Source organism: Macrobrachium rosenbergii, chromosome 8 (genome assembly GCF_040412425.1).
Source record: "Macrobrachium rosenbergii isolate ZJJX-2024 chromosome 8, ASM4041242v1, whole genome shotgun sequence".
Lineage (NCBI taxonomy): Eukaryota > Metazoa > Arthropoda > Malacostraca > Decapoda > Palaemonidae > Macrobrachium > Macrobrachium rosenbergii.
The window spans coordinates 48,973,033-48,987,422 of NC_089748.1; the positions used below are offsets into that span (position 1 = coordinate 48,973,033).

A 14,390-nucleotide genomic window follows, 5' to 3' on the forward strand; every position below is an offset into this window, starting at 1 on the left:
TAAATCGGTTTCCGCTACATTCATCCGTTTTCTGTTGGATGAAGCGTGAACGTCCCACGTGCAACAAAATATTCAACAGCATCATTTATGCTCTGTACTTACAGAGAATCGTTATCATTCGAATGACGTAAAGTGATTCTGAATTTCCTTCAAACTCCCTTGTAGTTTCCGGTTTCTTATGTACCTCACGTGGCAGCGTTTATCTGGAACTTGAGGAAGTAATGTTCGTTGTATCTTAGAATGCTTGTTTTTTGTGGATACTACACTGATTTTTTTTGTGTGGAATAGGATCCTGTTCAACCCCGAACTGTTATATTTCATATAATCATTTGCAGGTTTAGATGTTTTATATAAGGTTTCTATACAATGTTCTTTAGTACTCTCCAGGTGGAAGTTTGATCACCAATCAAACGGCTTCTCTTGAATAGAGAATAAAGACTGCTATAAATACGCTGCTAGCGTATTTTTCTCTACAAAGAACATTGGCCGATTATATATAGTCCAGCATTGACTTGGAAGGGGAAAGAATTATAAGGAAGATTGAAAAGACTCAATGTAAAATCAACTCAGATTATGCAGCCTTCCTATTTAACACGAATTGTGTAAGAGAGGTCTGCGTCCTTATAATAATAATAATAATAATAATATGTAATACAAATCCACAATTATATAGTAAACTACATTACTATGTAAAAGACAGTTATATAGCTTACTATATAATTGTGGATTTTTATCACACAAGCTGTTTTTCACGAGATTGTGAATTTCTGAGCAATAATAATAATAATAAAATAATTAGTAGTAGCTTTTGTTGTTTTGTTCCCTAAGTAAACACATCTAGTTTTGTAAATTAAAGAATGTAGCTACTCCCTCACGTTTCAAGAAAGCAAAGCAAAATCATTCCGTCCCGTTGTCTCCCGAGTGCAGCTTAAAACCTGTGACCCGGCCGAGGTCCAGGGACTGGGCCGCGTTGATACAGGTGGCCCACGGTAAAGCCCAATGTTCGGACCATTATCCTCATGGCTCTTGATAGGACCTCGTTTCTCTCTTTGATTCGTGTCCTCCGATCTGTGGTTAACATTGCTCGACATCCTCTTTAAATTAGTCTCTCTCTCTCTCTCTCTCTCTCTCTCTCTCTCTCTCTCTCTCTCTCTCTCTCTCTGCAAAGGAAATACCTAACCTTAGAGGTGTTAGTCATTCCATATTCTGCTTAGTTGGGAATGATTGTGTTCTATAAATGTTATGCTATGAGGGAATGTGGGTTTGTCCCGTTTAACTTTGAAGTGATAGATTCTTATTTAACTCCTTTTGACATTTCCTCATTAAACGTCTGACAGAGATGATATGAACAGGTTTCAACTTATTCTCGTCCTTGGGTCGAAATTTAAAGGATCCTCAAGGATAATTTCAGTGTACTTTCAACTTTTATTATTTTGTCATTACACGACTCTCTCTCTCTCTCTCTCTCTCTCTCTCTCTCTCTCTCTCTCTCTCTCTCTCTCTCTCTCTCTCTCACACACACACACACACACACACACACACACACACACACACACACACACACAGCTAGGAGTCGACGGAATAGACCATGCTAAATTATATACGTTTATAAATTGGTCTTTTGACTTAATCTCCTTTCCCTCAAAAATTGTTTGCGAAATTTAATAATCTGTTGGTTTTAACTCTCTCTCTCTCTCTCTCTCTCAGCTAGAAGTCGACGGAATGGACCAGTCTAAATTATATACACGTATCAATTGGTCTTTTGTCGGAATCTTTTCCTCAAAAAATATTTGCGAAATTTGATAATCTATTGGTTTTAACTCAATTGCCAATTTAGGGTTTAATTCATGCAGGACCATAAATTTTCGCTTCGGTTATCCCAGATGCAAGTCGTAACATCTTTCAAGTGGCGACAGCCTGTGAAAGGGTTCTCTTATTTCACTCTGGAAAAGAAGTCGTAACAAATGCTCCCAGTAATAACTCTGAGAATGTGAGACTGGAGATTTGTGGAGGATAAACAGCAGGAAAGATTTAGCGGTTGAATTTCACAGAGACCTTGGACATCATTCGGCATTAGAGGATATATAATATATATAATATAATAATATATATATAATATAATAGTAATAATAATTGTCGATTTCATTATCATCATCATTATATATTATATAATGATGATGATAATGAAATCGACAATTATTATTATTATTATTATTATTATTATTATTATTATTATTATTATTATTATTATTATGCATGGCTACCAATTTATTTATAATAAAAATTCATAAAGGCTTCTTATGAATATCTGCAATTATTATTATTATTATTATTATTATTATTATTATTATTATTATTATTATTATTATTATTATTATTATTATTATTACACGTGAACACAAATTTATATAAAAACAATCACAAAGGCCAATAACTTGCAGAGTAAACTTCCTATGAATCTCCCTTATGGAGATTGCTTGATTGAATGTAGGTTATCTGGCGTTACTCCTTCCAAGGTAACTGACGCTGAACCCATATGTAGAAAAAAATAACATAACAAAGAAAAGCATAAAACGTGGATAAAATTTTTGCAAACAAATCAACGGAAGATAAAAAAATTTGATTTGAAAAGAAAAAGAATGTGCACTAGTGTATGGCAGTTTGTAGTAGCAACACACACACACACACACACACACACACACACACACACACACACACACATATATATATATATATATATATATATATATATATATATATATATATATATATATATATATATATATATATGTATAAAGGCGCTGTTGCGTAATGGTATCAGAGTTTACCAAAAGCAGCCAGGAGTGGAGGCAGAAGTGAAGACGCCCATGTTCGTCGTCTTTCAGCCGAAGATCATCTCCTTTGTTTGAGCGGGAACATCCTTTCAATCTGATTAATAATTGCACAATAAAAGCACGATTAAATAGAATTATTTGAGTTGAAGTGTTTAACATAAATTATTACAGGACCGAATTATACCTTTTATTACTTTGTAAAACAAGTTGTCAGGTTAACTCAGGCCAGTCCGTAGCATGTAAGCGACAGACTCTTCAAGCGAAATTTATAGAAAGCTGGCAATTGTCTCATAATAAGGTTAATTGATGATGTGTTTTACAATAGGAATAGAATTAAGTACTTTCCGTGGTTAAATGCGGATCGATTGTCCCCTGAATTAAGAAAAGGCATGTTTACATCATCAAATAATTCGGTCCGTGTGACAGCACAAGAAAGCACATAGTGTCCTTAGTGGTGGTTCAAATTCTCAAGACCCCGCTAAAATTCGTCGTGGTACAGCGTACAGGTTCAACTCTCAGGCTAACTCACAGGCTTTGACTTCACCCTCACGAGGTTAGAATTTAGAATCTAATGCAGTGAGCTTTTTAAAGAATCAATTAGAGAATCTTTTAGGTCGAGTCGCCATTTTAGAAATAAAGGTTGTTGAGTGGAAGGAGTGGTCATTGGAGTGGTGATTCGAAACAGATACAGTAGGGACGACAGAAGAACTAAGCCAGGCAGATAATTTGCGAAGTTGTTAGAAAGAAAGAAAAGTTCCAGGAGTTTTAGAGAGAGCAGCATTGAATTCTGAAATATTTTATTAATATCGTTAACGAGATTTTGAATGGTTTAAGAAGGAAGGAGAATTACTGGAGGGTGGAATGAAGTTTTCGAATATGATGAAATTGGATGGAAAAATATACATATTCGTTATAAATATAACATCATCGATGTATATTCATGGCACTTGGTGGCTCTTGATACGTAGTCGAATTTTTTTCCGTATAACTCGAGTTTTTCAGCATTTTTCATTTTGTCCTATCTACTGACAGATAGGGGACTGAGACGAGCAAAATTCTTCCCTAGCTCACGATTAAAAAGTGCTGTTAAAGCTCGGAATTTTTTCCTATTTTATTTTTTTAAGCGTGTCTTTTTTTTTTTTTTTTTTGATTTTGGTGAATAATGACTGAAATTCGCGTTCTGTATTCAGCTTTTAACATTTAGCTTGTAGTTTCTCAGCCTTCCCAAGTTAGTCTCTCTCTCTCTCTCTCTCTCTCTCTCTCTCTCTCTCTCTCAAAGACTTCCTGATTAGCAAAGTTTCATGACACGTTGAGATGTGGCGCATGCTTTTGGAGAGAGTAGTAAGTCATCACGCAATACATTTGTTCTGGAAAGATAGAAGTAAATCTCCCTTACTGTTAAAGTTACATCTCTCAATAAATAAAGAGTTTGTAATAAAAGAAAGTTGTTAGTTGAAAAGTATCACAACGTAAACTGTATAGTGTAAATGTAATATTAAGGACAATGTTTTCCGGTAGACAAATTCTCTGATCATGTTAGATCACAAGCAAAACCAGTAGGCCAAAAGACTGTAAACATACACAGTGCTGTACATCTTTCCGTCTTTGACTCTGTTAATAGGAGGTTTAACCCGCATTCTTCAATCAATTACCCAAGCACGGAATCGGATCTGTCTTCCAAATCTCTCCGCTAGGCAAATATAGCATTTTTTTTTTATACATAACTTTACGTACCTACCTTCGTACTTCAATTAAATCAATTATATATATATATATATATATATATATATATATATATATATATATATATTTATTTATTTATTTATATATAGATATTCATATTTATATTTATATATAAGTACTGTATCTATCTATCTATCTATCTATCTATCTATCTATCTATCTATCTATCTATCTATCTATCTATCTATCTATCTATATGTAGAATCTACTGGTCACTTTTACCAGATACATATGTAATTGTAATAGCCACAATGCCCTCTTAACTTCTCGAATTCTTCGCGCTTTTTTGGATATGCTTGTCACTACAAAGCCGTAAGAAGAATTCGAGAGGTTAAGAGGGCATTGTGGCTATTACAATTATATATATATTGTGTGTGTATAGAGAGAGAGAGAGAGAGAGAGAGAGAGAGGAGAGAGAATGGTTGTGTGTATGTTTGTATGAATGTAAATGTGTACTGGATGATACCATCCATGGTATGCGGCTCACGAGTTAATAACATCCTGAGGAGGGCAGGGGGACTACAGCTGCACAAACCCGAAAGATGGTTCGAGGATGGTGGGGACGGACGGGCGGATGGTTCGAGGGCGAGGTGGAGGGGCTCCCCGGTCGGGGCAACTCATCAGTGTTTCTCAGGACCTTCTGTGGTGAACTTCCATCGCTTCTCCATACATTGCCGCCTCTTCCTGACGGAGCTTCTTGGGCCCCTTGGTGATGTTTTGATCTGGGTGTGCTGTTATTTTGTTTTTCTGTTCATTTTTCATCTTTAATTGTTATGGTTAGAGGTTCGGAACTTTTATTGTGGATGTGACCAGCTTGGCTTTAGCAAGTGAAATGAGCTTAATTTGCAGTGATTACAGGAATGAATGGAGTCTTTGCAAGTCATTGTAAAAGAGTTATGATTATAAGATGTAGGGTGAGATAGGGTTGTTAAATTTGTGGAACCAGTGGGCTCTGGGACAAAAGTTTTGTAAAGAAATTATGATTTGCTTGGAATATTAAAATCCTTAATGGAGATTAGCACCATGTTAATGTGAGGTGATATGGAAAGAATTGCATCCAGGCATTGACAAAACTACATCAATGAAATATTTGGTTTTAACCTCTGACGCGGCTGATTAGGATTCTTTGGTTAGTTATGCTGTTAATGGGATGATTCCATGATCCCATCATGGTGGAGAGGGATGGGGTATATCATGAGAAAGGATGGTCTTTTAAATGTATGATGTACCCATTTTGGTACCACAAGGGCAACGGAAAAGTCCAATAGGAAGACGGGTATATAGGTAGGTAGGTCGTTATATCTACTGGCTCGAGAAAGATGCCACGTGAAAGAATGCAGAGCTGCGAGGGAATAGTTTGTCAAACCTTTTTGGCTTTGGTGACTGACTCATGGACTCGCACGAATGAGACAGAAATAAAAGACGACAAGAAATCATGTAAACTACATCCTGGGTTGCTCGCGATCTCTTTAATTTGTAGCGAGAAGAATAAAATCATAGGTCGTCGGAGTTTGGTGTATACTGTAAATACATTCTAAGTATCGTTTGCGAGAATTTACTCTGTCATTCCATATTGGTATTATTTTGTCCTTTTCAATTAGGTTACCGTACTCCAGTGGTTTCCAACCTGTGGGGCGCGCCCCCCTGGGAGGGCTCGAAGGGCTGCCGTGGGGGGAGGGGGCGGCGCAAATGCTTGATGAAGGGGATAATTCTATCTGAAAACTATCAATTATGATGGAACTCAGAATTTCAAAATACTGAGAAAATAGTTCAGATATAAATATGAAATTTAGTTGTCTAAATGTATAAACTATTTCAAATTCTATATTAAGGAATTGATTATTAAACAACTATAAAAGATAACGAGAGTAACGTTTTGCAAATATGAAAATTGTATTGATTACCGGAGTCCAAGATTTGAGAAACTGCTCAGAGAAACAAGCACGACCATCTCACTAGTGAAGGTAAGCTTATACATACATATATGATTTTATATATATATTATATACATATATATATATATATATATATATATATATATATATATATATATATATATATATATATATATATATATATATATATATATATATATATATATATATATATATATATATATATATATATATATATATGTGAATTATTGACATGTGCCGACTATGCCAGTAAATTACAGTATTTAAGGATTTGGGAGCGCAGGAATGTGCCATTCAATGAAGGGGGGCGAGAATTAGAAAAGGTTGGAAACCACTGCCGTACTCAAAGGCTTCCTTCAGAAGCTTGAACTGCAAGTCAATGGCCCCTGTAGGCTAGCTCCAAATGAATTGGAGTTCATCTTCTGAAAACAAACTGACCGTACATCTTGAGTCAGATAACCACTAGGGAGGCAGTGTTGCGTGAATATTGCTGGGAATTTCTATTGCGTATCCGTAATTGAAAGTGTTTTAAAGAAAACAAGGATGGTCTTGGCAGTATTGAAAGTACCAAAGAGGAAGACTTATAACTGTTTTCTTAAGAGGAAAATTAGATAGTGGTTGGTGCAGTGCCTTGCCAAAATGTAAGCTGATAACTCTTTGCTGGAATTTTGTGTTTGCTCAGGGTCAGGCTGTGTGTTATGGTGTTCATACTTCAGCTGCTCTTCAAACGTGATTGTATCTAAGGCAGTTTGGTTCTTGCTAGATTTTTAGTAAGAGGCCTTCCCCTTATAAATGTTAAACACCATAATGGCTTATGAAGAACAAGAAAAATTGCTTTAATCACTTTTTCGAGTAAGTTTCCTCTACTAGAACAAAGTTATTTATGCTCTTGGATTCACGAATCCGCTGTATCACAAGATGAACATAGTTGGATTTCTTTATTTGTCGTAAAAGTAGTTCATGCCATTGTATTTTAAACATCAAAAGGCCCTTGCCATGCTGTAGAAATATTCATAGCTTTTTATTGAGCATGACGCTTCCTCAGAGTTCTTGGGCGTAACGAAAGTACTTGACACAATAACAGACCTTAGGTGTGGATTGAATTAAGCTCAGTTGAAATGTTAAAGGACAGGTTTTAATGTCAACACTGTTTGGCAGCGCTACAGACTTCACCCCTTGTATGGTGCAGTTGCCAAGATTGTCCTGACAGGTTGCTGTCAACCATGCTTCTTAAGGTCCACGTGTAAGAAGCTGTGCCATTGCCACTTATAAAACACAAGAAAGCTTTCAAATACGTACGCCTGTTAGGCGAACATCCTGCGTAGATGTCCGGAATACAGTTTTCATTGAAAACGTCATATCTGCTGCTAGAGACAAGGCGAGGGATTTGTTCTCTTTCGAGTCGAAAGACTGAGGAGTTTGTGTTCATGGGTCTTGAGATAGAGGAGTTCTACTTTCTCGAAGCTAGAGCCTTGAATTATTCTGTCTTGAATGAAATGGCAAAGTTGTATTTTTTCGAAGAATGGTGAGGAGTTACTCTTTCGCGAGCCCAGATGCAGAGTAGTTTCAGGTTCTCTTAAGTCAAAAGACAGGACACTTAAGCTCAGCTGAGTCTAATCTATTATCCCATTGCAGGTCGTCGCATATGTTCTATCATTTCCCAATATAATATAATCTTCCTTCTTTCAAGAGTTTGTCTGTATCTCCCTTCCTAATTAGGCCCCAGCTTTTTGTCGCCCCCTTTCCTTCTCTGTCTCGTTTCAGTTAGGGCTGAACATGATAAGGGCGTTAGAGATACTTTATCCCTGATAAAAAAAAAAATAAATATATTGAGAACTTTACATGAGGAGTGTAACATATCTTGAGGAGGGATGGCCGTTAAATGCTAGCTTTATCCAGATGGTTAAAACAAGGGCATTCGCCTTATTTATGCTCATCGGCGTCAGTGCGTCAAATTTACTCTTACAGGTTGGATGTTATTGATCAGACAAATTATCGACCGTTGCTCACTATTGTGGTTTTCCCTTCCTGGAAACTGCAGTGAAATTGAACGACTTGAGGAAGTGCACGAATGAGATAGAAGATTTGCATGATCTTTTATATTATATACCAGACTTTTTACAGTCTGAAGCTGCGCAGTAGCTAGCGTAAAATTTAGAGGCTGTAAGATATCACATTGTAATGAAAGCTATTAACGTGTAGATGTAAGTCTGCCATCACATCTTGTAAATAAGGAGGTATACCAACTCCTCATTCACTACATGATTATAACTCTCTCTCTCTCTCTCTCTCTCTCTCTCTCTCTCTCTCTCTCTCTCTCTCTCTCTCTCTCTCTCTCTCTCTCTCTCTCTCTCTCTCTCTCTCACATGCACATATTATATTAAGTCACGAATAGCCCACGAATTCACCATACGTTTGGAATAATTTTCACCCAATAGGAATTATATATGATAATTGCACCTATTTGATATTAAATTTAATCATAAACTATTTGGGGCATAATATTTGAATATATATGCATATATATATATATATATATATATATATATATATATATATATGTATATATATATATATATATATTAAAATTCTCTGCACATGTATCTAAATAATCTAAGCTTTTGAAGTACTTTGTCATTTTGGAAACTTAGAATAAAAAAAAATTATAGTAAAAATTAAAAATATTTACCTCAGTGATTGGCTTGACAGTAGGAAAATGTCAAGAAGAAGCCAATTTTCTTCAATTTATGAGAAAAAGAAGAATAAAGTCATTCTTCTTAACCACTGTGATGTGTTTTTAATTGTCTCCGTAGGGGATTAGCGCAGTTAGTGCACTTCACGTGGTGCACTGTAGGCATTAGTTACGGTTCTTTGCAGTGTCCCTTCGGCCCTTAGCCGCAACCCCTTCCATTCCTTTTACCATACCTCCTTTCATATTCTCTTTCTTTCATCTTACTCTCCACCCTCTTCTAACCACGTTTCATAGTGCATCTGCGAGTTTTCCTCCTGTTGTACCTTTCAAACCCTCTTATTGTCAATTTCCGTTTCAGCGCTGAATGACTACATAGGTCCCAGTGCTTGACCATTGGCCTAAATTCTGTATTCCGATTAATTGTCATTGTTTTTTTTCCAGGGGTATATGGCAGTAGCGTGGAATCGACGAGTCACATGCCCTCCGCCCCGCCCACGCCTCCGACATCCTCAAGAAGATGGGCCTCCCCGAGCGACCTCCCAGAGCAGCAGTCGCCGCCCGTACCCAAGATCAGCCCTGCTGCGGAGGCCGAGAGGCTGACCATGTACCGGTGTATCTTGTCCTCCATTGTCGAGTCGGAGACCATTTATCTGGAGTGTCTGGACGTCGTTCTTCAGGTGAGAGAGAATCCCGAGATTAGATGATCACTTTTCTATTCCTACTTACTGCGACTTCTAATCTTAGTACTGTTTTTATTTTTTTAATTGGTAAAACACTCCGTGTTAGTGTAGTAAAGTATTAAGAAAGTTACAAAAAAAAAAAGTTTTGCCGGCTATGGAAAGCTGCCTACTTTTGTGACGTTTGTAATTTGGTCACAGTACGTCGACATGATTGTGGAACGTTCTCTCTAAGATTTTTTACACCACGGGAGTATTAGATTTCAGTTATTACTTTTATTATTATGATTATTATATTTCTTGAGTTTCTGTTGACCATTTGCACCGGTAGCACTTTTACAGAAGATAAAGAAAACATTATAGTTTTCAATGTTGTAAGATTATGGTTAGTAAAAAAAATCAAAGATCAATAAGATGTTTTTAGCATCTCGACTTATATTTCGGCATCTTGATATATGCTCTTTATTCAGCTTTAGAAATTTTGGTTTCTTGAGAGAAATGTTGGACATGTTAATTGTATACTTAGTATTCTTTGTACAGTAGCCTATAGCAATGGCGTAATTAAATTATATGTTATACTCATGCACAGTGTCTAATTAGTACATGAAGTTAATTTCCCTGGCCTTGCTCTCTGCATACTTTAATTTTAAGATTCATAAATTTGTATATATTTTCTTCAACACTGATACTATTTTCTGCCTCCCGCAGTACATGAAAGCTCTGAAGGCGACCCTGACGACGTCGCAGCCCGTGATCTCTCCGGACGATTTCTCGACGGTGTTCTACCGCATCAGCGAACTCCATTCGACCCACAGTGCCTTCCTCTCCGGTCTCAAGGAACGCACCGCCCAGTGGGACGGCACCAACGCCATTGGGGAACTCTTCAGAGTCCTGGTAAGGAGAGGGAGCTACTTTTCAAAATATCTCTGTGCCAGAGTTCAGAGTTCTCTTACCAGTGGCCTGTTACTAATATAGGCTAGATACTTTTCATAATTATCACTACTAAGTTGGAGACGCAGGAGAACCCTAGGCTACAACTGCTGGATAGGCATGCTGTTAAAAATTGTAACTTGTTTTGCCTCAGTTGATCCAAGAAGTTAATAAGGCCAGTTGACCGTGGGTGGGTTGCTTACAGGATAGAACTGGGCATGGGGCTTAGAACTGAAGGCTAAACATTCTGGGAAAGAAGTGTATATATATATATATATATATATATATATATATATATATATATATATATATATATATATATATATATATATATGTGTGTGTGTGTGTGTGTGTGTGTGTGTATGTGTATGTGTATATATATATAGAGAAGTGTTTACAATATTGATGTTCTGGGATTTTTTTTTATCTTATTATGCTGTTGGTGTTCAGTTTCTGATTCTGACAAATAATTCATTTTCATACAAAATGGGCTATCAAATACATTTTTTTTTTGTACAGACATGCTTTACTGTGTTTTCTAAGTTGGATTTTCTGTGTAACTTAATTCTTTATTTTTTTTTTTTCCATAAAGTTACATCCATTTGCCTTCCCATCATTTTTGGTTATAGCTTCTTGAAATGTCATTAAATGAAACTTATAGAGTTTACTTGCCATGACTATGCATTGAAAGGAAACCTTTGGCACTGTTAGAAAATTCTTTTTGGTACATTTCATTCATTGCTTCATAATTTTTGTGTCTGCTTATCAGCCATATTTCTAATATTTGTTTTACAGTAGAATATTAGATATACAATTTTGGTTGACCCAATATTTTTTCTACAGGCAAGCAAATTGGATGTGTATGCCTCCTTTCTGCAAAACTACCCACGTGCAATAGAAACTGTTCGTCGATGTAGTGCTCAGAGTTCTCAGTTTGCAGACATCACCCGCTCCATCAAATTACGTTCACTTCAAGGTCAGGCCCAGTCACTTGAGGACCTCTTGCATAGGCCTGTCGCCAGAGTGCAGAAGAATGCTCTAGTCCTTCATGTAAGTGTTTGTTTAATGGAAAGTTAGTTACACGAAAATGAATTTGATCTGTACACATAGGGATAGTCTTTTAAAAAGCTTATTAATCTCATTTATATTCATTTTATTTCAGTGTAAAGGTTAAAATTAAAGGTTATGACAATATTACAGTGCGATGTTATCCTGTTGCCTGTAAGAATTGAAAAGATACTGACATGTGTTTGATTAAATAACTTCGCACCAGCTCTCTATGCCTTTTATTATGACTGTGATTAATGTAACTGAGGAGCTGCTGAAATTATTTGTCTCTGCCCTATTGGTTATTCTTCAGCAGAACTTCATGTTCTTCTTAAAGTACAGGAGTAATTTTTGGTAGGCTTTCTTAAAGCACAGTAGTAATTTTTGGTAAGCTTTCGTAAAAAATTCTTAAAATACAGTAGTGATTTCTGGTAGGCTTTCTTAAAAAATTCTTAAAGTACAGTAGTAATTTCTGGTAGGCTTTCTTAAAAAATTCTTAAAGTTCATTAGTAATTTTTGGTAGGCTTTCTTAAAGAATTCCTAAAGTACAGTAGCAATTTCTGGTAGGCTTTCTTAAAAATTTCTTAAAGTACAATAGTAACTTTTAGTAGGCTTTCTTAAAGAATTCTTAAAGTACAGCAGTAATTTTTGGTAGGCTTTCTTAAAGAATTCTTAAAGTACAGTAATAATTTCTGGTAGCTTTCTTAAAGAATTCTTAAAGTACAGCAGTAATTTCTGGTAGGCTTTCTTAAAGAATTCTTGAAGTACAGTAGTGATTTTTAGTAGGCTTTCTTAAAGAATTTATCAGTGACTCTCTGTTTCAGGATTTGCTCAAGTACACATCAGAGCATCACCCAGATCACGAGACGTTACGAGAGGCTTTAAGACTAACTCAGAACTTCCTCACTCACCTTTCCATGCTACACACAGAAGCCATGTTCCCTGTAAGTTACAGGATATTTATATTCATAAGTCTCTTTCTAGATGAGAGAATAATGAATTTTAAAAAAATCTTAGTATTTCAATTTGTGCCAATGCTTTAATACTTTGTTCTAAATTTTTGCATGCACTGTAAGTAATTTAAGGTTTTTATTTTCTGTGGAAATTTTTACATATTTCTTTCGTCACTTCTAGGCTCAGGATCGGCCCCAGCGGCATTTGGTTCGAAATTCATTCATAGTGGAATTAGTGGAGGGACATCGTAAGCTGAGACACCTTTTCCTATTTAATGATGTTATAGTATGTGCAAAGTACAAAGTAAGTAAGACTGTTAAGTTTTTAAACGTCAGTTACATCAGAAGTAGATCATTTTTCTTCTGTTTTTTCCTCATAGTAACAATTTTAGCTAAATACTTCACACAAGTGCCATAAAGGAAGTATAATTTTACCAAGAAAATAAGCATTTGCCTCTTAATAATTCCACTTCTTTGATTTATATTAGGGACTTTTCTGAATCTTGTTTTTAACAAATTTCACACATTTCCATTAACTTTTTTGAGATTCAAAAGTTTTTATATGTAATAGTTGAAGAAATTTTGCATAAATCTTGTAGCGTGTTAAAATTTGTATTGATTTTGTGACCGAAATAAGTAAAATAGAATAATCAAAATGCTGTAAGCATGATTGGTTGTGGTAATGAATTTGGTAATGAAACATGCACTCTCAAGAGAAAATTATGAGGTATAGAACTTTTAAAAATCTTTGCTGTAGTACCTTATAAAGGAGCACAATATGGCCAGCAATTTGTGTTAACATTTTTAGTACTGTAACGAGTAACACTGGTTGTATTTTTCAGCCTACTGGCAGGTCGGAAAAATTTACTTTCGAAGTAAAGTGGTACATCAGCTTGCATGACATAGCTGTTTTGAATGACAGTGGACCCGAGACACTGAAGGAATCAAACCCACCAAATATTGTAGCCCTTAAATCCCAGGCATCAACAGTAAGGGATCAGTTGAGAAGAATGGAAAATATAGCAGATAACAAAGGGGTAAGTTGTATGTGTAATGTTACTTGATAATATTACATGGTCATCATATTGTCCTAGCTCCACAGTTTATTTGATTTATTTTATGTGTAATAGTTTCTCATGCAGTTCCTTATTTTATGTTTCATATTTTTTCATGCTGTTCCTTAAGGTTTCCCATGAACTGCATATGGTTGATAACTTTGTCATATAATTAAATGATGCTTCCAGGTGAGTCGGATGAATCAGGCCCGAAATGAGAAAAACAGGAAAAAGTTAGCAGAATTGGAAGCCCAGCTTGTGTTAGCTTCACCAAATCTTCCGTTCAGAATATCCAAAAGGAATGGCTCAATACACACTTTTCTGATCACCTCAGAATATGAAAGAGATCAGTGGGGTGAAGCAATTAAAGTGCTTCAGGTAAGCAGGCTCAAATTGTGTTGCCATGATTACTCTGATTAACCTTGAAAATTATGGAGACTAAGATTTATTGATTTTTGTTAATGTTAGTGACTGGATCACTGTATAATGTGCATAGTTTCTGTTGAGGTTAATTTTAACTTTGATACTGAAGTGGACTTGCAA

At 35.9% G+C, this 14,390-nt stretch overlaps 1 protein-coding gene across 2 annotated transcripts in view; it reads left to right on the top strand.

The window, feature by feature from the left end:
• Positions 1 to 14,390, top strand: part of LOC136840834 (active breakpoint cluster region-related protein) — a 293,626-nt gene that overhangs the window by 265,677 nt on the left and 13,559 nt on the right. For both annotated transcript variants that reach the window (XM_067107765.1, XM_067107766.1), the window contains 7 exons: positions 9,627 to 9,862; positions 10,571 to 10,756; positions 11,636 to 11,842; positions 12,664 to 12,783; positions 12,974 to 13,096; positions 13,635 to 13,829; positions 14,037 to 14,225. In XM_067107765.1, the coding sequence (XP_066963866.1) occupies positions 9,627 to 9,862; positions 10,571 to 10,756; positions 11,636 to 11,842; positions 12,664 to 12,783; positions 12,974 to 13,096; positions 13,635 to 13,829; positions 14,037 to 14,225 (1,256 nt within the window). The remainder of the gene's footprint in view (positions 1 to 9,626; positions 9,863 to 10,570; positions 10,757 to 11,635; positions 11,843 to 12,663; positions 12,784 to 12,973; positions 13,097 to 13,634; positions 13,830 to 14,036; positions 14,226 to 14,390) is intronic.